Source organism: Mesoplodon bidens, assembly GCF_964165515.1.
Source record: "Mesoplodon bidens genome assembly, chromosome: 2".
NCBI lineage: Eukaryota > Metazoa > Chordata > Mammalia > Artiodactyla > Ziphiidae > Mesoplodon > Mesoplodon bidens.
The window spans coordinates 97,878,051-97,904,672 of record NC_138177.1 but is presented as its reverse complement, the minus strand read 5'-3'; the positions used below and the strand labels follow the sequence as shown (position 1 = coordinate 97,904,672).

Sequence of the window (26,622 nt, the reverse complement as noted above, 5' to 3'; positions counted from 1 at the left end):
TATATATATACACACATCACCAGAAAGTAGAACATATAGTCACCCTATATACATATAGACACCATAGTTTTAAAGACAGTGGAGGATTTGAATTGGTAAAGAGGAGACATAAAGAGTTTTCCAGTTGGGAATATCCACAGGAGAAGAGGGGAGAGAGAGAGAGAGAGCAATCAAAGGCAGAGACAGGAGCAAGGCATGTAGCAGTCATTACTGAGAACAAATAAAACAGATTAACACTGCCAGCCAAAAGTGAGAAACAATTTTAGATAAGGTAAATCTTAAAAGCTACAAATTTATATAAAGTTTCAAGAATACCTCTTATAAAGTCAAAACTGTTCCAATAAGCAGTATTTTTTTTCTATAAGCAGACATGTACATTCTATCTCAACACATAGTCATTGATCTTCCACTATATGTGCAAATATCTATACTCCATGACAAATGAAAGATAAAGGTTTGTTTTGTTTTGTTTTGAGGGGTATTTATTGAATCTTGCTCATGTTTCTATTAAAAGACTGCCTCCTCATCCCATGGGAAGGGACAGCATTAAAAAGGACACTTTATTTTCTCTTCCCACCCACACAGGAGATACATGATCTTGACTGGTGAGCTAGGGACGACCTAACATTCACTGGCCCATCAACCAGAGGACAGACCACTGCTTTGCAACATAGTAAGCACCCACTATTTCTTTCTTCTTCTCTGCTGCCTTCCTCAACCCATCTGTACTCAGTGCAGTGGGTAAATGTTCTTCTAGTGTCTTCTTCTGCAACTAGACATGTAACTCAAGATCATTTGGGACCCAAAATCCATGTTCCAAAGAAACGCACATGGCACTGATACATTCTCCAATCCAGCCTGCCCCTTCATAGAGCTGTCTTTATTTTTATTTCCATCAAGTACCTTGTGTCTATTCTCAGTTGGTTAGGAAACCAAAGAGCAAAAAGAAATTATGAGGATTCCAAAATTACAACTATAACCATACATACACAAAAAAATCCGCTTACTTCATGTGTTTCCATGTTGCAATGTTCAAATAATATGGAAATTGCATTAACCTTTTTCTCCACCTACCTGAAACCAAGCTGCATCCCCAAATAAAGCCTTTGACCAAACAGGTTTGAAGAACCGGGCAATCAGTACACCTACGCTAACTGTAGTCATCCATGCCACAAACATTAAGGCACCTACAGGTGAGAAGATGCAATGGTTGACAACACAGTCTAATTAAGCTGTCTCTTAAATGACCAAGCCAAATGCGTAGAAAATGTAAATAGCCAACAAAAATACATTCAGCTGACATAAACATAACCTGAATATCAATACTTTTACCATCACCACTACTACTTCTAATAGCTAACACTTCCAAAGCTCTTATTTCGTGCCAGGCACTGTCTCTAAGTGTTTTATGTGTATTAATCTAATTGATCTTTACAACAATTCCTATAAAGTATAATTATTATTCCAGTTTTGCTGTATGGAGAAGGAAAGCACAGAGAAGTTAAGTAACTTGCCCAAGGTTACTAAGTTGGAATTTGAACCCAGGCTGGTTTGAATAACTGTGCTCTTAATCATTATACTGTCTGAAGTTATACAGCCTTTCTGAAGTTATCTCAGAATCTTCTCACATTTCACTCCAAAAATAATGGAAAACAAACAGGCATGTTATTTCTGAATCCAATTACTGTTCAACTAGAGCTACTGGTAGAAGCAAAATAGCAACAATAAAGAGAGTTTCAAGCTTTATTGAAACTCTCACTAGAATGGATAACTCTGGAGAATATAAAGGAAATATACCAATTAAGGAAAGTTCCCACCAATACTAATACATTACAATAGTATAGTATAGTATACACTTACACTATTTCCCTATTTTTCAATCCCGTTTTTCAATAATCAACTGGACTACTTTTCAAGTGGAATCAACTTTCACTTGTAGAACCAGAGTATATCAGAGCCTTATTTCTAGGCTACTGCTCTTCCAACTTGGTTCCCTTCATCACTTTAAGTATATAATATCTAAGTATAGCACTGAGTACTTTGTATACCCTCAAATATTTGTACATTGATCAGTTCTTCAACAAAAAAATTGTATTTTTGAAACCAAACTACTATTATAATTAAACAATCACAATCACAAACCACTCTTTTATTAGCAATTTTTAATAAATGGTATAATTAATGTCTCATAAAAGTTAAATTAATTAACCCAATGATACTCAATCCTGGCTGCAATTAGAGATGACTAGCGTACTTTTTTAAAATTACAAATGTCTTAAAAGCTCCTCTGGTGATTTTAACGTGCAGTCAGGGTTAAAACCACTGAATTATCCGTACTCTCTATTTTTAATAAAAATTATCAAACATTAAAATAGATAATGCTACCTGCAAATGTTATTGCTTATGTTACCTGCAAATGTTATTGATTTAAGAACGTTTGCTAAATTATGCCTGCTACCATTCTCAATCTAGCCAGCACTAAATTTATTCCACAAAGTTAAGTATATTCCACAAAGTAGTAATAATAATCCACATGTAACTTACCATGAACCTTCAGAAGGAGTAAAGAATGGGATCCTCCTATGTTCTCTGGATAGCCTGTCACATTGTATTTTTCATATGTAATCAAAGGTTGCTGAGAATGCTTATGAATCCGACCTGAAATTTAAAAAAAAAAAAGGAAGAAGAAGATGAATTACTTTCTCAGGAGAGAAGGAATGGAGAGACAATGGCATGGCATGGAAACAAAATTCCTTAAGGTAATAAAAAATAAATAAATTTCAATAGAGATGATATATATATATTATTATATATTGATATTATATTAATACACATATATTAATATAATATAAATATATGTAGTATTAGTATATAATATAATAATATTCATTATGTATAAAATTAAATCTGTGCTTGTATACAATTATTCCAGTTAGTCTGTGTATATGGGTATGTATGGGTGTGTGTTCATTCTGGGGATCTATCTTACAGAAATATTTACTTTTTAACCAAAGGTACATCTATAAGCATGTTAATAGATACTTTCTTTTTACACTGGCTAAAAAAAAATTTAAACAAGCTAAATGACCATCCTTAGGAGAATGAGTAAATAAATTTTGGAAAATACATTATTTTTAGAATACAATGCAAGTGTCAAAAAGAATAAAAATAATTAAGAAAATTGATATGAGATATATATGAATCTTTGTTTCAAACAAATAAGTATTAGACCACAGACTACACCTCAATGATTTCCAAAAAGAAACATTTATATAGGTTATATTATCTATCTAAAATGAAACAAATTAACAACAGAAAGCTAGGAAAAAATGGTCCAGCTAGATATTTAAAAAACTCCTCTTCTAAATAACCCTTGGGTTAAATAGGAAATCAAAACTAAAATCACAAGTCTTCTTAAAATGAATAACAATGAAGGCACTTCATATCAAAACACATGTGATGTAATTAAGGTACTATTCAAAAGAAGTTTTTAATCATCTTAAAAGCATTTCCTTAAAAAAATATAAAAAGACTTTAAAGTATTGAAATAATCATTTAATTCAAGATGTGTTTAAAACAACATATAACCCAGAAAACCAAAAAGGAGGATTGATTAAAAATAAAGGTAGAAATTAACAAACTAGTAAGTCTAAAAATGAGAAAAATCAATTCTGTAAAAGGCCAATAAAATCGATTGATTTTTTTACAATCTGACCACAAGATAAAAAGAAATATCACAAACAGTATTAGAAATGAAAACAGTGACATAGCTGCTGATATAGAACATATTCTTTAAAATTATGTGAAAATGCTATATACAACTTTAAGTCAGCCAAAAATATTTCAAAATCTAAATAAAATGGATGAATTTCTGAGGAAATCTAGAATTACAAAAATTGATCAAAGTAGTAGTAACTCTGGAGAATTATAACAATAAAAATTTATTTTATTAGTCAAATATTTCCATTCCTAAAGTCTCAGGCTGTATGTGGATGAGTTCTATCATACCATTTAAAAAATTTTTTAACTTTAAAAATTCATATTTGGCTTCCCTGGTGGCGCAGTGGTTGAGAGTCTGCCTGCCGATGCAGGGAACATGGGTTCATGCCCCGGTCCGGGAGGATCCCACATGCCGTGGAACGGTTGGGCCCGTGAGCCATAGCCGCTGAGCCTGCGCGTCCGGAGCCTGTGCTCCGCAACGGGTGAGGCCAAAACAGTGAGAGGCCCGTGTACCGCAAAAAAAAAAAAAAGTTCATATTTATTTAAACCCTTCTTGAGTTCTTTCTATGAGATTATTATAACACTGAAACCAAAATGAGGCCAACATGCACATGCACACAAACGCACAGAATCCTATGACCATACACCAAAATCATTTATGAATATAGATGTGAAAAGTTTAAATAAAATATTGGTGAATTAAATCAAGTATGCAATAATAAGAATAATAAGACATGACTTTCATCCCAGGAAAGTGAGGACTGTTCACCATTCAGAAATCTACAAAAGTAATGATAAACATCAGCACACATCCATGACATGAACTCTTTGTAACATTAGGAACAGAATATTTCCTAAACACAATAAAATATATCCACCAGAAAAATACAACAAATATGACACGACACTGAATATCAGAAGCATTCCCATCAAAATCAGGGATAAGATAAGAATACTTGCCTTATCACCACTGTCATTCCACATTTTTCTGGGAGAAGTAAGCAAAGCAGTGAGACAAGGAAAGAAAGAAAATGAGGGCTACTAGGCCTGTCATTATTTGCACAAGATATGATGTTTCATCTAGAAAATCCAAGACCATCAACCGGAAAACTAGGGGGCTACATTCAAGATAAGCATTCAAAAATCAGTAACTTTCCAATACACCAAAAAAATTAGAATATGTAAGAAAAAATAATCCCATTCACAATAGTTTGTATTAGAAATCTATAAAATACATAGGAACAAAGTAACAAAAATAAATAAGCCCTACAGGAAGATATGAAAAAAACCACAGGATCTGAATAAATGGAATATCCCAGTATATTCCTGGATAGGAAGACTCAAGGACGTTGATTATTCCACAAATTAATCTAAAATTTCATTTCAATTCCAGTCATAACTCCAATAGGATTTTTAATGAAATTTGATTAATCATTTCTGAATTTTATCTAGAAGAGCCGATACACAAGGAAGAGGCAAGAATTCCTGAATTCCTGAAAAAGAAGGCTAGGAGGGGTATCATGCTTTATCAAAATTCACAACCTATTATTAAGGTATAGTAATTTCAACCAGTGCAGTAATAGACAAACAGATCACTGGAAGAATAAACTATAAACAATTTGATTTACTGAAAGATTTTTAGCGTGTGATAAAAAGGCTTTTGAAACAGTAGAGATAAAATGGACTCTTCAAAAACTGGTGTTTGGACACCAGGTTATTCATTTGGTGAACTATTATATCATGGCTTGTTATTACAGAGAAGATCAGAGATAAAGCAGAAAATGAGAAGAGTTTTATATCGTGAACACCTAGAGACCTGTGTCAAGAAGAAAGAGACAATAACTATCAGAAGCTACAAAAATGTCAAAAATAAAAGAATGAAAAAAACTATTGAAAATGACAAGAAACGCACTGAAGAATCTAAAAATACTGTATTAGTAGAGTGGTAGTGATAAAAACCAGACCACATTCCTGACAGCCTGAGAGTCAAGTTGGAAGAAAAGTGTTTTTAAACTCTGATTCACCGTGGAGCCATGAGCTAAGATGAACTTAACCTTCATTAAAGCAGAAGTCCATTAAAATTTTGAAGTTCCACTGTATGGCTCCATTATAATTTAGGCGTTATGCTCTAAGGAACGTTGGGTTCAGGTGTAGTACAGGGCTCTACAGTATTATTCCTAAATTGTCAAAATAACAGGTCATGTGATAACAGGGTCTCTACTTCATTAATTATTTAAATTGGTAGATTTCCAAATTGGGAATTACTTATTCACCCAAGTGAGTTCTATCTTTCAGTTCAAACACTCAGCATTTCACATGAGTGCTTATTTCATGATAGGATAAAGTCAGCTTTCTGGGGGCAAAACAGCAGTTAGAAAAAGGTTTTAAATTGGTTTTACTAAATATGACAGTACTTTCAACTCTCAATTATCTTTAGTTTGCTTCTGACCCCTCTTCCTAGGTGACTTCTCCCATTGTGGGCCATTTCTCAACATTTTCTTTTTAAAGGAAAATACATATCTTGTTTCTTTTCATTGATCAGGTCTGTAAATGTGTGCTGAAAAAAATCAAAGTTTATTTATAAACAGAATAATTTACTCACAGAGAAGGTTTTTCCTCACTGACTTTGTGTAATGCATTAATTCCATTTGTCACCAATGGATTTCACCAGCCTTGTTTACAAGGGAATCGGGTAAAAATGTATACTATTTTGTTTGCTGCATTTAGTAGACATGAATGTTTAATAGTTATTAAATTGTGGTGTAAAGAAATGTGACAATATTCAGGTATCTGCTTTCTGAACGTTTCAAATTCCAATCTATGAGCATTGTTGACACCCAGAGAAGAGAATAAAATTACCTGTGAAAGGGTGAAAAAAAAACTCAGCAGTTAGAAAAAGAATAGAAAGATAATTATGTGCTAGCTTACAGCAAAAATAAGGATAACATGAAAAATTAGTAGAAAATGAAAACCTGAAAAGTTATCTGAAATCTGAAAATGTTAAGCAATTTCCCCTGTATTTTAGTTTTGATCATTTTTGCTGAATCACTTTTGCATATTTGGACGAAGAAAGTAGTTAATTTTTCTATTTTTACTAATAATGTAGCATCCTTCAGAGCTTGGCATAGTCTTTAAGAATCATCTGAATCATCTGACTCACCATGGTGTTCCCTCTGACCTTCAGTCTGCCAGTAAACAGTGCCTCCTGAGCATCAGGTTTGCCCAGGACGACCTCATTCTACATTAACATGGGTTACAGAGATTATATGATTGCTTTGAAAAATGGTTTCAACCTCACAAAGTCTCACTGCTTTTAAGCAGTGCGCAGCATATAAATGACCCACATACATATGACTAGATAATAGAAGCGACAGTTGATTTATGTGGTAACTGTACTTTGTTCCCCAATACAAGGGAACTAGAAAGTGAATTCCCTGAAGCGGTAACGTTTAGATGTGGTTTTTTTTGTTTTTTTGTTGCTTTGCACTCCACCAGTTAAAAAAAAAAATTGGGGGCTTCCCTTGTGATGCAGTGGTTAAGAATCCGCCTGCCAACACAGGGGACACAGGTTTGATCCCTGGTCCGGGGATATCCCAAATACCGTGGAGCAGCTAAGCCCGAGCGCCACAACTACTGAGCCTGTGCTCTAGAGTCCACGAGCCACAACTACTGAGCCCACGTGCCACGACTACTGAAGCCCACATGCCTAGAGCCTGTGCTCCACAGCAAGAGAAGCCATGACAATGAGAAGCCCACGCACCGCAAGGAAGAGTAGTCCCCTCTCGCCGCAACTAAAGAAAGCCCACGTGCAGCAACAAAGGCCCAACATGGTCAAAAAAAACAAAATAAATAAATTAAAAAAAAAAATGAGTCTGTGACATATGTATATTTTTGTTAATAAACGTATTTATGTACTATTGTTTTAACACATTATGAACACTATTAAAATAGAAAATTTTAGTGAGATAAAATAAATCTAAGAAAAAAGTTCTGGTATTGTTTTCTGTATCCCCTGGACTACATTACAATACGTACACCTTCGTTGGAAGAACATTGTCCTAGAGCAGTAAGTTATCGAACCACAGTATACAGAACAATTACCTGAAATGCTTGTTAAAATGTGGATTCCAAGCACAAACAACAGAGATTCCATGAGTGTGGGATGGAGCTCGGGAACCTGCCTTTTGAGCAGTCATTCCAAATGGTTCTGAAGCAGGTTATTTGAGCCCCATGCTTTGGGAAACACCACAAAAGACAAGGTAGAGATTCTCCCTACCATGCCACGAGCACAGCAACACCAGCAGGAAAGGGAGATAAAACAGTGCTCTATTCTGCACATGAATCGTCCACGAACTAGGTTTTTCCAGGAAAATGTTAGAACTATTACTTAACATATTGTTTCTATCAGAAAATGCATTCCAAGTTCTACAATGCTGGCCTAAGAAGAAATTTTTGGCATCACCATACACCTAAAACCACACATAATTTATTGCACAACAGAATTCGCCCATTTAAATGACACTGCTTTTCTTTTAAAGTATTTTAAAGTACAAATGCAAACTGTTAAAATCTCCTAGCAATTTGTCATCCATTCAAGTCAGTAATCATTTATAGAGCACCTATAACATGTTGGGCACAAAAGGAAGCAGTTTGATATGATGAAAAGGGCACAACTCTTATAACTGCAACAGAGTTGGGTTTAATTCCTGACTCTGCTACTTGTTTGATTTTGAACAAGTTACTTCACCGCTCTAGGCTCCAGTTCTCTTATCTCTACAATGGGCAACATAATATCTATTTACAAAGTTTCTGTGGGAAATAAATGAGATATATGTAATATACAATAAGTGATAGCTGCAATAATAACAATAAGACAATAAACTGCATTTTAGTAATATTTGTTTAAAAATGCAAATATTTGACCTTCTCCTTAAAAATTCGTTTCCTACATTTCCCATGTTAGAAAGTGAAACACCTGGGCTCTGAGGTCAAAGAGTTTAGGTTCAAATTCCAACTCTACCATTTACTTGTCTGGGCAAATGACTTAACCTCTCTAAGCCTGTTTCCTGCCAGATAAAATAAGGTTAATAATAGTACATATCTTATGTAGGTTTCTATGAAGATAAAAATGAAAACCTTAATGATAGTGCTGAGCCAGCAACTGGCACTCATTAAGTACTAAGCAATTTTTGCTCATTATTATCATTTAACCAGGAAATTATTTCCAGCTACATTTGCTGTTGCTGGTGCAAGTAAGAATACATGATTTGACTAAGATAACCAAACATATCATCCACAACTAAAGCTGAAAATATTCCTAAATTTTCTCTAACACTGAGTTGATATTTTGTCCTGCTTTAAAACCTTTTGAATCCCTACTTTACTTATAGTACAAAATTTAAACCACATGATAGAATATAAACTACTATATATAAAATAGATAAAATAGATAAAACAACAAGGTCCTACAGCATAGCACAGGGAACTGTATTCAATATCTTGTAACAAACTATAATGGAAAAGAATCTGAAAATGTATATATATATACATATATATATATATATCTGAATCACTTTGCTATACACCAGAAACTAACACAACATTGTAAATCAACTATACTTCAATTAAAAGTAACCCACATGAGGGCTTCCCTGGTGGCACAGTGGTTAAGAGTCCGCCTGCCGATGCAGGGGACACGGGTTTGTGCCCCAGTCCGGGAAGATCCCACATGCCGGGGAGAGGCTGGGCTCGTGAGCCATGGCCACTGAGCCTGCGCGTCCAGAGCCTGTGCTCCACAACGGGAGAGGCCACAACAGTGAGAGGCCCGCGTACTGCAAAAATAAATAAATAAATAAACCACATGAGAATACGCAAGGCTTTTCACAATTCTGCCTGTACCACATTTCTGTTCCTCCTCCTCCTTTACCTCACCCCCATCCTTCCATTCTATATGCTCAGCTTTTCACCATTTTCAAAGTAGGCCATATGCTCAAAGTTTGGAGGTAGTATTATCTCCAGGGAGATAAGGCACTAAATATTACACTACCCTGGCATTTCCTGCAGTTCTTCAGAATATCATTAGCCAAGACCTTAAATAAAATCTAATTATTCTTATCAATATGTGTTGCAGCACCTACCAGGGCAGTCTTAAGTATAAACTAAACATTCAAACTCATAAAACTACCTTAGGCTACACTTGGCATCAGGCTGATTGAGAAAGATGTGGGACAGGAAACACCGCACACCTGCAGGGCACCATGAGGCATTCTTTTTCAAAGGGAGGTCCTGTGGAAGCTTACTCAGCTGTCCAGGAGCTATTCTCTTTACCCCTCTCTACCTCCCTGGAGAAAGCTCAGGTCCAAGGCGATGAGATTCATACTGGATAGGGCATCCACAAGAGCCAATATCTCCTGCAATAACCCCAAAGTCCTGCTCCTAGTATCCCTGCAAAGGATCTTCCAATGTCACTGCACTCAGGGAAGCCCAAAGACATGGCTTCTTACTAGATATTTACAGTTACTCCTGGTCCAAATGCAGTCTACCAGCCAGAAATCACTTTTATCATAAGCAGATTGCCTTATAACCCAGGAAACACTACCTTTACCTAGTTTCCAGGGGAACAAAGCTAGAAGGTCAACCAAAGTCAAATTGTCAGGCAAAAATGGAAGAGGGTTTAATAACTCTTTACTCACAAATGTATATTTTAAAAAAGAGCAATTACCATAGTCTCTCCAAAAAAGGAGGGAAAGGAATAAAGTGAGTGAAAAAAACTTAAAAAGGTAGTTTTTTATCAATATACTTACCATCATCAGCTGCACCATCTGCTAGAAATATGTAGTAGCTTGCATTTAGATCAAATCTATTCTTAACCCCAGGAAGGGTAATGTTTCTTCTGAAAGAACACTGCATAACACCATCCGCCAACCTCCAAGCCATATCCTCAAGAGGATCCTACAAACACATACAATAGGTCGTCTCAGCACTCTCCAAAGATTTGCTAAAAATAAGATATGATCAAAATCCTGACCTGTTCAATTTCCTTTCCCAAAGTTCCCCTGTGCATGTTTTGTCTGCAGTGTCATTGTTTTCCCTCTTCCTCTTTGAAGAGTATAAGAAACATATTCTCCCAGTTTATTTGTCTTTATCCCACTTGGCAAAGATAGTATTTTTACTACCTAGGATAGAAACTTTGGCAGATGTACTAACTTCATCTGGCCACTAATATACAATCAACAACACTGAAGAAACACTTAGCAAGTAATACTCTAGTGGCCAAAATGCAACATGCAACTGGGGAGAAGTTCCAACCCCACAAGAAAGCTATGCAGAGAACATAACATGTCATTAGATGATAGCTACTGCTCCATCAGAGCTCATTTGCTTGTCAGTTGTCATGTGAAAATGACACTTCTCTACTAGAAATAGGCCATCTTTGGCACAGGTGCCAACAACAGGCTCTTAAGACAATTGCCCAAGGCACTGAACCAGTACCTACCATATGTGCACCTCTTTCTCACCAATCAAGTAATTCTGTGTCACTTACATAAGCCTCTTAAAAATCTGTCTGTAAGTTTTTGAAAAGGGGCTGATGCTTTGACCCTCTTAATAAACCATAAAATATTTTTTGTAAGATGCATTAAAAAAAGGATTTAAGTAACACAAGCAAGAATTCATCTTTTCCTCAAAGAGAAACTTTTCTTATGCTTTCTAAAGCATAGAAAAGGGGCACAGTATCTGTAGTTAATACTGTACTATATACTGGAAATTTGCTAAGAGAGTAGATTTCAGGTGCTCTTATCACAAAGAAAAAGTAACTATGTGAGGCAATGGATACATTTATTAGCTTTACTCTAGTAATCATTTCACTATGTAGAAGGATATCAAAACATCATGTTGTACACCTTAAATATATACAATTTACATATATATATGTTAAAAATAAAACGCAGAAAGGCTTCTCCCAGATTATAATAAGAGAGGAACCCTGCTGCCAGGCCCCTGCTTGGTCTCTGCTGCTAACTGCAGGTTTGGAAGCTATCTTGCAGCATAGCCATGCCACTGTCAGCCACATAGCCAGAAGGTGGACCGGCCAGATGGAGATTCTCAGAATTTTCACACCTACCCTGGAGTCCATTACAGGGTGACTTCGCCCTGTCAGATGGGAAGGTTGTATGTGTACAGTCTGATCTTCAAGAATACACACATAAGCATCATCATCACCCTGAAAAACAATTGCAAATGAGAACAAGTTCAAGGGAATTTCCTTTCTTTTAAAAAAAAAAAAGTCTCTGAGGCTTCTCTGGTGGTCCAGGGGTAAAGAATCTGGCTTCCAATGCAGGGGATGTGGGTTCAATCCCTCGTCAGGGAACTAAGATCTCACATGCCACAGGGCAACTAAGCCCGTGTGCCACAACTACTGAGCTTGTGTGCCTCAACGAGAGAGCCCATGTGCCAGAGCCCACACGTTCTGGAGCCCGCGTGCTACAACTAGAGAAAGAAAACCCTCATGCCATAACTAGAGAGAAGCTCACACGCTGCAACTACAGAGAGAAGCCTTCGAGCCACAACGAGGACCCGACGCATCCAAAAAACCAAAAAAGTCCCAAATGTTATCAAATAGTATTTGATGCTTTTAAAACATAATTTACTGACTCAATCTTAAAACGATACCACAAATTCTAAAGAATTGGCTGTCTGATATATTAACTAAAAATGACTGTTATCATGCAAAAGCAATAAAATTTCAGTGTATTAAAATAGACATATAACATGGTTATATGCCCATAACCCATCACCAATTGAACACCACTGTTAATGCTTTTGTATATATTCATCCAAACCTATTTGTATTTATAACCCATTTTTCTCCCCAAATGGGAAAATATAAAGTTTTGTTACCTTTTTCACTGAACTTTTCATAAACATTGCTCTGGATATTTATTTGTAAATAAGTGTGCTACAATTTTCATAACTGTAAGTGCACTGCATTATATTGGATTTTGGGGGGTAACTTTTAAGATGTAAGATACTATAATCAAATATTGCTAATATTGTACACACTTAATAGATTTACTACTGCATATTGAAACCACAATATCTGAGCTCAAGGGGGCATTCTTTGTCAGTCTAATTCTTATCTATCCTTTAATCTCCAACATTCCTTAGCTCTAAAAATTAAATCTAATTTAAAGTGACTATTGGAGGGCAGACTGCATCTTTAAAGCACATTTAAGTCATGGTACAAAAGAATAATCTGGATTTTAAATTCTTGTGTATAGTTTTGGTTCCTTCATCTATTCTAAATTCCTCTCCATAAACTATCTAACAAGGTCTTTTATGTGCTTTAGTCACTAAACTCCTTAAACAAGATCCAAGACTAACCAGTTATGATTTAAATTTTGCTATAAATACCAATGATATTCTAACACGTTTTAAATTTATTTTTTAAAGTTCCAGTTTTAACTCTCAAGTACATAACCTTAGCAAAGAAATTATTCCCTGTTACACATCTTATATTCAAATCAGAATTACTGCAACTCAAGATAAGAAACTTGTAGTTGTCATAATTTAAACCGCTACACACTACAGCTCACAGACCAACTTCAGCCTGATGCCTGTTTTTGTACAGGCCACAGGCTGAGGATGGTGCTTACATATCTAAATGTTTTTTTTTAATTAAAAGAATAATATTTCATGACAAGTAAAAATATATTAAATCCAAATTTCAGTGTTTATAAATAAAGTTTTATTGGAATACAGCCACCAACTTACGGATAATCTACAGCTGCTTTAGCGCTATCACACCAGGACTGAGTAGCTGCAACAGAGACCATATGGCCCACAAATTCCAAAGTGGTTGCTATCTGGACCTCTGCAGAAAAAGTTGGCTGATCTCTGATTTAAACAAACAATGTGTGTTTTCTAGAATGTTTATCATCAATGAGGTATAGGAATTTTCTTGTTATTTAAAACAAAATTTAATATAACAAAATGGTTGATTTTGAGGCAAACTGATGATAAGAAGTCAACTGAGTCATTAAGGCAGACCTCCCAAATACTAGAGAGGATGACAGCGATGGAGAAGAGGTAACTCTCAATTCTCACTACTCTACAATGAGGGTAAGAGAAGGTGCTACGACAACCTTAGGCTCCAGGCAGCTGTAGAAACCCCAAATTTGGAGCATGGAAGGACACACATGAGAAGCTTCAACCAAATCCCTGAATTGGACAGAACTTCTTACCCCCCGTTTGTTCCTCTCATTCCAGCATTTAGAATGCACTCTATGAGAAAATATCATGTGGAGGAAATAAAGATGACAACATAGTTCTTACAATCAAAGACTATGTTTTAATAGAGGAGACAGTTAAAATAGTACATGAAATATGATAAAACAGAGATTTAACCACAGTAGTATGGAAAGACAAATTAGGTAGGGCCAAAGGATTGAAAAGGCTTATCAGAAAAGATAGCATTAACTAGGCCTTAGAGAATAAAAAATATATGTGGATAGGGTAGAGCTGTGATTAAGGGAAAAGTTTTTCAAACTGAGGAACTTCTAGGACCAAAGATATAGAAATATAAAAAAATATAGAGAAACTTTAGGAAACAGGTAGTTTTATGAGCTAAAACATATACAGGGTAAGGCCAGAAATGGACTTTGAAGAGTTTTGAAACTATGCTAAAGAAAAAAATATTTTCCTATAACTACTAAAGGTTCACCTTACCTACTAAAGGCTTCTGGGGCTAGGATTGAGATTACCTTAAATGTGGTCAAAAACCACATTAACCTGAGTCTATTGTAAAAATTGTGGGACACTCTATAAAACAACTGGACTAAAAGAAAAAAGGTAGGGTAACCGTTCTAAAGTAAAGGAGATTAAAGAGATATATCAATAAAATGCATTGAGTGATAACTGATTAGTCTGTATCAGAAATTTTTAAAATATACATATACATATGACTTTACTGGGATAATTGGGGAAATCTGAATATAGGCTCTATTGCATAAAATTATTATATTATATATTATGATAGCGATCTTATAGATAATTGTAGGAGAATATCCTTCTTGGGAAACACATGCTGCAAACTAGACTTAAAATGTCATGATATCTGCAACTTAATTTTTAAAAAGTTCAGGGAAAAAATGTGTGTTAATACACAGTGAATAAGTCAATCTACACATACACTCACATACATACACACGGAGAGAGAGAGAGAGGGAGAAAGAGAGAGAGAAAACAACAAATGTAGGTGAAGGGCTTACTGGTGTTCATTGTTCTAGTCTCTCAACTTTCATGTAGGTTTAAAGCTTTTCAAAACAAAAAGTTGGGGTGCGTGAGAGAAAGAAGCACCTGAAAGGTAAATAAAAAAGAAGAATCTAGGGCTTCCCTGGTGGCGCAGTGGTTGAGAGTCCGCCTGCCGATGCAGGGGATGCGGGTTCGTGCCCTGGTCCGGGAAGATCCCACATGCTGCGGAGCGGCTGGGCCCGTGAGCCATGGCCGCTAAGCCTGCGTGTCCGAGCCTGTGCTCCGCAACGGGAGAGGCCACAACAGTGAGAGGTCCGCGTACCTCAGGAAAAAAAAAAAAAGAATCTAAATCACAAACGAAGTTTCCTTGAACACCAGAGAAGATGGTGGCAGCAATGAATGAGATAGTTCATAAATTGCCCCAGACAGTATCTGAAAAGAAGCAAGAAATCGATAATAGTAGTTGCTTTTTTACTATTGTTGTGGTTCATCAAAAATGGGAAACACAAAAGGACAGCAGGAGGGTAGATAATAAATTCAGTTTTACTGATGATGGTCTGTGTTGTCCAGAGCACTCAGCTGGAAGGGATCACCCAGCAGCTGGAAATTCCAATCTGGACACACACAAGAGAAGTCAGGGCTGGGAACGTTCTGGAATTTGAGTGTTGAGAAATTATGTATAGAATAAGACAACCCTGGGCAGGGGAAGGCAGAGGACGGAAGCTAATGTCGTGTATATACTTGAATACTCTATCTCATATAGCAAAATATCTGAGATGAGGAAGAGGTGTATACTTTGAATTTCAGTTAAAATTCAGATATTAGCAAGTCACTGCTAGCAAAAATATGGATAGTTGTACTTTCACCAATTTTAATGATGAGGTCTAATACCAAAACAACTGCTATCATTAATTTATAAACTAAATTGAAAAAGGTATAATTTAGTTTATCTAGTCAGTATTCATAACATCAGATACCTTCAGCCAGTATTTAAATTTACATTACATACTGATAAGAAATAGCAGGTCAAAAAATATCCTAAAAATTTTAAAATAATCAAAAATAGAAACAACCACTTTAAAAACATTTTTGATGATGATTTATTTTACCCCCAATTTAGGCAAACAGGTGTACAGATTATTTTAATCATCAAATAGGATTTCTCTGTAAATCAACTGCACCTGCATAATTAAGTCTTTTTTATAAACATTGTTGATGAGTACTATACTAGAAACATAAGATTTCTAAGTAAGATAAATATATCTTGAATTAGAGATAAAGGTTTTTGTGTCATCTATGCCTACAACTTAGAAATAACTGGTCTACTTGCAGGCTCCTCATCACAACACTCACTGCAACAATACTGTCTTTTCCTCTGGCTGACAGATTTTATGTGACCAGAAAAGGAAATGTGTTAGTATATGTTTGCATGAAGTTTAGCTACAAAGTGACTAGAATATTTTTAATGAAGTGACTAGAACACATATCTAAATATGTACCCTACCTTAGACATGCACCTTAATGAAGCTACATACTTATTCCAACAGGGCTACCATTGTTAACCCTTGCTGGATTCATCTTCAGAGTTTCCTTCAGAGCCAGTTCCATTCACACAACAAGCCACCAACTTTCCTTATTGCTTTACAATCACATTTTATTTTTAACCCAGCCCCCTTATGCACCTTAGGCATAAGGTTCATTTTTGCCAGAATTGAAAATACCCAAAAGGATACACTGTAGGTCTAAAGGTAATTACAAAAGGGAAATGGGCAAAATGTTTTGAACAATTGCAACATCATTTGAACAAGTATAAAATTTCCCATAAAAGCAACTTTAAAAAGGAAAGGGTCATAATTTATATGTTCTTTTTAGAAGCCGATGACATGTCTTCTATCTCATAGGTTTAAGGTATACCCTTTGTTGAATGAAAAAAGATAATGAGTGCATTCTGGAACTATATAGTAAAATATACAGGTCATATCGTATATTGCAATGACATCCCCCTAAAACAGTTACACCTGGCTTCCTGCAATATTTGCAGCCAGCGTAACAAGGACTTCCATGATTAGAGTGCACTTTGAAGGAAAATATTTGTTCTTCTATCACAGATTCTCAGAGTTCCTTTTCTCTTTTATTGAAATAATGATTTCCTTAAAAAGTGATGTTAAGTTTAAAATCTGACAGGAAGAAAACTCTCAAGAAAAGACTCCTTGCATTTGCTAATGTGGAAGTAAAAAGCCTTCTCCATTTGTAGCCATCCCCCTCCACAGCCAGCTCTGCTGGAACGGGACTGTCACATGTCCTGGCCTTTACACCCTTCTCCCCTCTCCCTGGGAAATCAGAACGCTAATGCAGAACTCTGCTCTTCCACACCACAGCACAAGGCTGCCACCTACAGAATCTTTTAATCCATTCAGCACTACCCAAGGAGAGGGAAAATCAGGTGAAAATAAATGCTGCCTTCTGTAGACCTGATAAAGAATCCATTTATGCCTGGACATGCCAGGTTTAATTTTCTGTTTGGGAAATGTGCCGATGATGGGGGGCAAGAAGATCAGCAACCGGTGCTGTCGTTGCTGGCCACTTGAGAAAACTAGGAGTTGAAAAGCATCACAAACAACATGAGATTTTATGCAGAGCAACTTTTTCTTAACTGCACTTCCTGTTTATCACAGAGATAGACAGACAGAGGTAGACAGATAAAGTGGCAAATCCACTGGAAATACAACTTTCCTAATGTCCTAACTTTCCTCAGGACAGCCTTGTTCTTAGAGGTATGTAATTGCCAACTCAAAGCTGCTTAACTTAGAATCTAAGTTAGTTTCTCTGCCCTCCCTTCCCATTCCTCCCTTAAGTAAGATAATTTGACTCTGGAACAAACAGCTAAACTGCTACTGATGAGAGTTCACCCCAGTGACCCTCATTTCATTACCACTTATGTAAGTGAGAGGTACAAACCATCCATCGGTCGTGAGAAAATGCAAAGGATAAATAGCCTTTACTGGGACCGCTCATTTCAACCATCACTGACTTGGCATCTCGTGTGAAGGACAAGAAGACACAGGCAAGCTCTTTCTCTGGGTCACAGTTCAAAGGACTCCTAATACAGAACTTCTTGTTCCCACAATCTGAAGCACTGAACTAGAAAAATGACAGGGGAAAAAAGTCAATTATCAAACAGGCAGTTCATTTCCAATGACAGAAGAGCTACTGCTTTGAAGTATGGGTTTTAATAAGAATACATTTTCATAATAAGGATTCAAGCAAGGGAACAAAGACACATCCCAAATTAGAAATTATCAAAGCAGTAGTTAGGTTGTGAACTTTTAAACTTAATTAATTTTAATTAAACTTTAGAAGACACAACATTAATTGGACTGTAATTATGCATGAGTACTAAAATCCCTTTAATACACAAAATAATTCATGTTAATTATGTTCTGGAGCAAAGTTTCTGGTAAATTTTGAGAATTTCTTAGGGAATACTTACGTCCACATTGACATTCTTGCCTAAAGGGTATCCTCTAGTTTTCAGAGATGGAATTTTTAAAAGCAAACAAACAAACCCTTAGCAAGTTTTATATTTAGATCCTGGACTCTGCTTCTAGAATTCAGGTTCAAATTTGACATTAAGATAATGTAAGAAAAAATGATTACTCCTATATATACCACCACTCCAAATAATAGTAAGAACAATTTAGTGGGAGAGAAACAAAAATAATCTACAATGATTTAATTCAGAGCTTCCTGGTATGGCAAATAAGAAAGAGTATTGAAAAATGTCAGCTCTACAATCTGACAGGGCAAACAAGCAGTTATCTTGTGTTAGAATGAGCTGTGACACGACATTTCAGAACAGAGCTAAACATTACTTTAAGTAACAAGATTTAATGGGAACTGTACAAAAAAACTCATTTCTTCTACTCTACCAATACTTCTGGCCACCAAGTGGGTGTGGCTATTTCCCACACTAAGCAAATCTGCAGTTCTTTGGAGACATCAAGCTGTGTGTCCTACAATTCAATTCTGTTCTGATACTATCTACCTGAAGTTAGTGTCAGATCCCACAAGTGAAGGGCTCAGTCCCACAAGACTGCACCCACTTCAGATGCCAATTACAGATGCCAATCACAAGCCCCAGGTTGTCACCTGTACTTCTGAATGGTCGGCCATAAATTGGAGGTTTCCAGCACCTAATCCTCAAGTTGGATAATTTAATAAAATGGCTCACAGAACTCAGGAAAATAGTTTACTTAGTAGGTTACCAGTTGATTACATTGATAAAAAGATAACAACCCAGGAACAGCCAGATGGATGAGATGTGTAAAGCAAGGTATGTAAGGAAGGGGCACAGAACTTCTGAGGCACCTCCTTCCCAGCACCTCCATGTGGTCAGGAACCCAGGAGCTCTCTGAAACCCATATTTCTGGAATAATTATGGAGGCTCCATCACGTGGGCATGATGGATTTTTAAATCAATCAGCCTCTCTCCCTTTTCTGGAGAATGGGGGGAGGGGGCCTGAAAGCTGAAAGCTTCTAATCATGGCTTGGTTTTTTGGTGACCAGCCCCCATATGGGAGCCCACCAAGAGTCACCTCATTAGAACAAAAGATGCTCCCATCATCCAGGAAATTCCAAGGGATTTAACAGCTCTGTATCAGGAACTGGGGTCAAAGGCCAAATATTAACAGAAACCAGGCAGAGACTGTTTTATTTTTTTCCTTATTATTTCACAGGAACTTAAAGAGAAATCCTAGTAGATTGGAGAGAACAAGCCACGAGGAACTAGGAACCATGGGTTTTGATCTCTGCTCTCCCCTTTACTCCATCACGTTTGCTAAAGAACTTATTCTCTCAGGGTCTCTTTACCTTTAAATATGCAGCAGTGACCCTGAGGTCTCTCCTAGTTCTCTACAAATGCCATCATCCTGTGACTCTGAATGAACCTCTCTATAATTAGAGATTATAACCTTGGTGCAGAGATACAATCAAAAGCTCCAACAAGCACTAAAGCCTTTTATATGAATTTATGGAAAGATAATAATCCTGTCAACAGATTCCTACTGGGAAGCTCAGGTCCAAACTGACTGTGGACTCCCCTAAAGTAGCTTTTAAATAAATAAACATTAACACTAAATAAACTGAGAACTAGCGCAAATAATAGATCGAATTGCTAGGTCAAACAAAAGTTCATAATAATGTAATCAAATGGCTCATCATATATTGCATAATGTAGAAAAGAAGGAAAACAAAATGAGACACTGTATAGGAGTACAAGAGCTTTATTTAGTACGAAGAAAAAAGTTATAAAAAGACAAGAAAGGGAAGGAAGAGAAAAAAAATGAACTAATAGTTACTGAATATCTATTAAGTACAAAGCCATTAGAAACCTTATATACATTCCAATGTTTAGTTCTCATAGTAATACTGTGTAAGAGCTAGATATTATTTCTCATTTTACAGGTGAAGAAACTGAGACTTTAGGAATTAAGTAATTTTTCCAAAGTCAAACAGAAATTAGACAAATCAGGATTCAGGCCCAAATTTGTTCTTGCAACTGTAATAACCTACTTTAAGACATTTTTCATTATATTTACTTCTGAATTGATAAGTATAATTTATCAGAATTGCTTTCAGTAAAACCTTTCTAATGTTTCTAATATGCATCACCCTTTCTAAGGTATGTTTTTTTAACGGTAATTCTTTTGAATCAGAGGGCTTAAATGGAATTCTAGCTGATAAGCTTGCAAAAGAGTTTCTGTGGTTCAACACACAGAATTCCCCAGTACTCATTGATCTTAATGAAATAAGATCGAAGAGTTATATCACCATTTCAAGATTCTCCTCCAAATCTTGTCTAAATTTAGCTTAAGCTTTAAGTTCCCTCTCCATGTGTGATATTTGGCTGTGTTTGTTTTGTTTTGTTTTGTTTTGTTTTGTGGTACGCGGACCTCTCACTGTTGTGGCCTCTCCCGTTGCGGAGTACAGGCTCCGGACACGCAGGCTCAGCGGCCATGGCTCACGGGCCCAGCCGCTCTGCGGCATGTGGGATCCTTCCGGACCGGGGCACGAACCCGCATCCCCTGGATCAGCAGGCGGACTCTCAAGCACTGCGCCACCAGGGAAGCCCTGTTTTGTTTTTGTTTTTGTTTTTGTTTTAAATGGAAGAAAGCTGCTGCTTCAGATTTACTTTCAAATGAAAACATATCCACTGCTAGTATAGACTACATGTGAATGTCATAACCACACTTTGAACATGCAGGGTCTTACCCTCCTCTTATTCTAACCTATAACTCATAATGTTACAATGAAAACTTTCTCCTGATTTCCAGAAGGGAATTCAAAAACTTGCTACCACAACCCAGGACAGCTACTTCTCTACACACGTTCCCAAACACAGAACCACAATTTCTAAGGAAGCTGTTCCTTTAGATTGCATTTGGTGAAACCATAAAAATGTTACTTACTGATTTGGTTAAATGGGAGACTGGAAGTAATGTTGGCATAGGTGCTATTGTAGCTTTAGATGTTGTAAAAGGAAGGACATTTGGTTGTGAAATTATAGGACCAGGAATCTTCACCCAGTAGATTTTGTACTTCTCAACAACTGTGGCTCTGAAATGCAGTACCAGCGAGAGTGAGATTAGACAGAACCATGATTGTGGCCCACCATAATCAAATCGAAAAAAAAAAGTAATGAACTAGGGACATACCACTTAATACAGGTATACCTTGGAGATATTGCAGGTTCGGTTCCAGACCACCACAATAAAGTGAATATCACAGTAAAGTGAGTAACAGAATTTGGGGGTTTCCCAGTGCATATAAAAGTTATGTTTACACTATAATGTAGTCTATTAAGTGTGCAATAGCACTATATCTAAAAAAAAACACAATGAATATACCTTAATTTTAAAATACGTTATTGCTAAAAAATACTAACCATCATCTGAGCCTTCAGCAAATTATAGTAGTAACATCAAAGATCACTGATCACAGATCACCATAACAAATATAATAATGATGAAAAAGTTTTGAAATATTACAGCAATTACCAAACTGTGGCACAGAGACACAAGGTGAGCAAATGCTGTTGGGAAAATGGTGCCCACAGACCCACTCAATGCAGGGTTGCCACAAATCAATTTGTAAAAAGACAATATCTGTGAAGCCAAATAACGCAAAGCACAATAAAACAAGGATGCCTGTAATACCTGACAGAATTTCGTGTGAGGCAAATCTCTAATGACTCTCTTCCACTTCATCACCAAATGAATTTTAATTACTCTCTCTCTCTCTCTTTCTTCTCTTACTTGTCTGTTCTCTGGGCATATTCACAGCAACCGGGAATGTCAGACCCCGGGACTAAAGTGCACAGATTTCCACTCCTGACATAAGAGAACATACTACTACTACACTTTCCATAGTGGTCAAATTATTCCAAAAGCCATGTGTAACAGGCAGCTACAGCAAAAAGCTATATAGAGGCTGCATAAGCAACCATCAGTTCTTACTGGGGTCATATCCCCTTTCTCACATTCCACTCAACACACAGGTGCAAAGCTGCATTACTGTGTGCCGGTGACCTGTGCACAAAGTGAAGCAGAAAATAGCGACAGGCCAGGAAAGCAATTCTCCCTTTAAAATATGTCTATAACACCACTCAGGAATCACTATATGGCTTTATGACATTCCATTTCCCCCTTGCATGTAAGACTAAGAGAGAAGTACTATTCTAATTCTACTGAATTTCATAATTCTGAGGAGCACATATGATCTTACTTTTTTGAAAATCTAATCTGCGAGTTGTGACACTGCAAAAAAAATGTCACCCAAATTTCAGGACTGCTTTTTTTCATATTCTCATACTGATACAGGAACAAATCTAAAAAAAAGTATTAGTCCATATACCATATAGACTCAAGTATTAATTGATGGCTCTTATTAGTGTGAAGGCACTACAACACTTCATTCACTCAACAAATGTCTATTAAGTGTCTATTAGGTCCTTGGTCCTGTGCTAAGTGCTCTGTATATATGCTGAAAAAAGAAACAAACAAAAAAGCAAAACAGCCACTTACATCAGTAAGGTGGTGTCATTACTACACCACACCGCTGCCATACAGGTGAATGTCCAATAGGTATAAAAAAAGATACAGACTATCATTATTTCAATTATACTAGTTACAGAGTTGTAAACTTTTCTACTCACAGAAACTTTATGTGATTTGGGGCCCTGCTTGGAGCATTCCAATAGACTTTAATTTCTGTTTTTTTGGATGGACTTGTGTGACTCACAGCTGATCCCTGAAATAAAATGGAAAAGAACTACCATTCAGACACTCAATAGCTCAACATAGCTGGAACTACAGCCATTTTGCAAAGTAATTTACCATTGCATGACCTTGGCATTGTGGTAAAGACTATTTTATTTAGAACAGGGACTCAGTTGATCAATAAATACATGTTGATTGATTGACACCAAATTAGCAGCCAGCTCTATGAATAAACTAGAGTCAGCAAAAATTTAAGAACTGAAGAGAGTTATGAATACTGGGTGTGTTGATGCTATATAAAGACTGCTCATTATTTCATTTATACTGTAAGTTTCTTTTTTTATTAATAGATGCAAACAGAATGCAGAAGATTCATCAAAAGAAAAAATTCCTGCCTCCAAATATGCAATATTATATTTTAGTAATTCCTTTCTCTTGAACAATCTTGTTTCCCACATTCATTCACCTGGCAAATTCCTACGCATTCTTTGAGATCTAGCTGAGATCATCTCCTCTCTCTCAATTCCCTCCAGCCTGTGTGCAGCACCTCTGCTATGCTTCTCACCCACCCTGTGTATGGTTCTAATCTAAGTCATCATACTATTCCACTTATGTGTCTGTCCTATATCCATACGTTCTACTTATGTGCCATATAGCATATGTCCATATGCTTTACTTATGTGTAAGGCTATGAGCTCTTCAAAGAACAAGTCCTGTTCATCACCATATCCCATGCAGGAAAGTTCCTGGTATAATAAATGTTCATTAAATTAATTAATTACAAAAATTAGACCTCTGTTCCACTCTAGAACTCTATCTTCAATATTAACATCTTTTGAAATTCAATACAATAAGAGTCAATACTATATAAAATATCAAAAGCCATAAACTCTTCAAGCTACAACCCTACCTTTTCTAGGATGTTGTATAAAAACATCTTGCCAGTAGAAAAATTAGGAGGAAAGTTTCATCAACATGAATGTACTCAGATGTCTGCAATGCATGGGTACTGTCATTGCTTATCTTGCAAACACCACCTTGTAGTGAAAAGACCCATGGAAACTGACAGAAATCAGTTTCAAACTAAACACAAACCTGTATATCTTCACAGGTCAGAAGCTGTGACACTTGACTGTCAATCAATGTGAAGGAGCCAATAGGAGGGCCACTCAAATTCTCAGCATCACGTGCTTCTAAGAGAAAGCCTTTAAATGGTGGCCCTGACAAAGTAACTAAGAAACAAACAAAAAGATAAGTTAAGAGTTTAGCAACATCCCCCAAAAAATACTGTTTAAAGGAGGTACATCACCAAATCGGGTGTATATATAGAAAGCTACTCCAGGAGAGAAAATAGTAGAAATCATCCTAAAGTCAAAGAAATTCTAAACTGTGTTCCACAGGACATTATTCCATGAGATGTGATAGCCATTCCACAGGGAAGAAAAGGTAGGTTATGGTCAGAGTGTGGTCCATGGGGCCAAAGTAGTTTGAAAAATGCTGGTTGAAAGTAAATACTTCTGTCTTTACTGCAAACGTCTCAGGCCCTTTAACATTCTACTGTGCAGTATGAAACTGTAAGAAATATAATATATATAACAGAGTATTCCAAATTTATTTTTCCATATACCCTTTTTGCTAGAGCGTATCTATTAATATTCTACATTTCTAAAGTTGCAGAAAATAGAATTTATAAAATGCTGTTATAGATACATCCTTAATAGACTATTAAGTTTCAGCCTACCTTTTGCCAGAATTAGGGAAACACAAGAGATTATACTATGTCAAGAAGGATAAGGGTTTAACATCTTAAGCCAGATAAAATAAGCTTTATTTTATGTATTTCTATTGAGGAAATAGTACTATTAATGAAGATATATTAAATAATGACAAAAACATATTTTCAAACCTATTCTGGGGAATTCCCTGGCAATCCAGTGGTTAGACTTGGTGCTTTCGCTGCCAGGGCTGAGTTCATCACTGGTCGGGGAACTAAGACCCTGCAGGCCATGTGGTGCGTCCAAAAAAAAAAAAACACCTATTCTGAATGGATAGTAAATATACTACTTAAGTAATATAGTCATCTGTAGTAGTTAAACACAAAAATGAGAAGTATAAGATCATGGTATCTTATAAAAGCAGATGAACAGATTAAATGAAACTGTATAAATCCAACAGTAATAAAGATTCAATGTACAGTAAAAAAGTGAAATTCAAAATGTAAATAGTTAATACCAGCACAGTACCTTTGATCTGATCTCCTGGCCAGAATGTCATCTGACTCACTAAGATGTGGCAAGTGGGATCAGACTGTGGAGTATGACCATGTTTAGGAATCATTCCACGGCATGACTTCGTTACTTTTCCATTGGGATAATTAGCCACAGAACTAACGAGCAACAGAAGTATGAAGGCACCAAGGGTATATCCAGGAACTGCCATCTCAAAAAGAAGATTAAAAGCACATTATTTTTAAAGGTAATTAAAATATAAATGCTTTCACATCACAGGATAGTAAGTTCTAGACAACTATTTACTTTCAATAGTCAGTTAACCACATTCTCAAAAATATGTACTATAAAGAATGTGATATGTGAAGTTTGTCCTGGATTTGAATCTCATCTCTACCAATTACCAACTGTGAAACTTTAAGTAAGTCACTTAAGTCTCATTCCTTACCTGAAAAATAAGGAAACGAAAACCCTCCTTTCAAAACTGTTTTAATAAAATTTAGATACAGCCAAAGGTCTGACAAGGAAGATAATAAATGTTAGCTTTCATTAGCATGATGGGGAAATAATAAAATAATCCAGTAAAAGCAAAAGGTTTTGCTCCACTTCATCCTAGAAAGCTTAAAGAATAAGAAATGTTTCTTCTGGATTTAAATATCATCACCTGAATAAATCTCTGATATGATTTCTCCCAACTTCCCATTAAACTAATCATGGTGACAATTTAATTTGCAACACTGAAAACTGAGGCTAACAACCAATTGCAAGAGACAGTATTTCTATTACCTATAGCCCCAAATACTTCTGAATTAAGAAACATGATTGTTAACCCAGGCAATTTTCTTCTCTCATCCAGTTTATCTGCCTCTTACCATCTGCCTAACAGAAAACCAGTCCCACCCTTGTCTAGCTCACTTTGTGCATATATGCAGAACCTGCAAATCATAGAATTTAACAAGGCTAGAGGTAGATGGGCAGGGACATGTTATATGGCAGTAAAGTCCACACGGTGGACAGGCTGCAGATGGGAAGAGCTCAAGAGGCAGTTCATTCTCCACAGAAATGGGCGTTTTCTATACATGGTCATAGACAAAAATAAAAGCACCCTTAGAATCACTAGAACAAATTATCCTTTTATAGTCATGTAA

The 26,622-nt window shown here is 36.3% G+C and overlaps 1 protein-coding gene across 10 annotated transcripts in view; it reads right to left on the bottom strand.

Annotated features, from left to right (window-relative positions):
• The window catches only part of FRRS1 (ferric chelate reductase 1), a 134,379-nt gene that overhangs the window by 48,096 nt on the left and 59,661 nt on the right, over nucleotides 1-26,622 (bottom strand). For 9 of the 10 annotated variants that reach the window (XR_014015028.1, XR_014015029.1, XM_081223842.1 and 6 more), the window contains 9 exons: nucleotides 25,490-25,685; nucleotides 24,342-24,478; nucleotides 23,183-23,277; nucleotides 21,438-21,585; nucleotides 17,929-18,111; nucleotides 11,843-11,941; nucleotides 10,524-10,671; nucleotides 2,545-2,658; nucleotides 1,075-1,187 (listed from right to left, as the gene is read on the bottom strand). Coding sequence is in view for 8 of the 10 variants with exons in the window: in XM_081223842.1 (XP_081079968.1) it covers nucleotides 1,075-1,187; nucleotides 2,545-2,658; nucleotides 10,524-10,671; nucleotides 11,843-11,941; nucleotides 17,929-18,111; nucleotides 21,438-21,585; nucleotides 23,183-23,277; nucleotides 24,342-24,478; nucleotides 25,490-25,685 (1,233 nt within the window). In the remaining 2 variants the exon portion in view is untranslated. The remainder of the gene's footprint in view (nucleotides 1-1,074; nucleotides 1,188-2,544; nucleotides 2,659-10,523; nucleotides 10,672-11,842; nucleotides 11,942-17,928; nucleotides 18,112-21,437; nucleotides 21,586-23,182; nucleotides 23,278-24,341; nucleotides 24,479-25,489; nucleotides 25,686-26,622) is intronic. The other variant, XM_081223836.1, reaches the window with a different exon arrangement.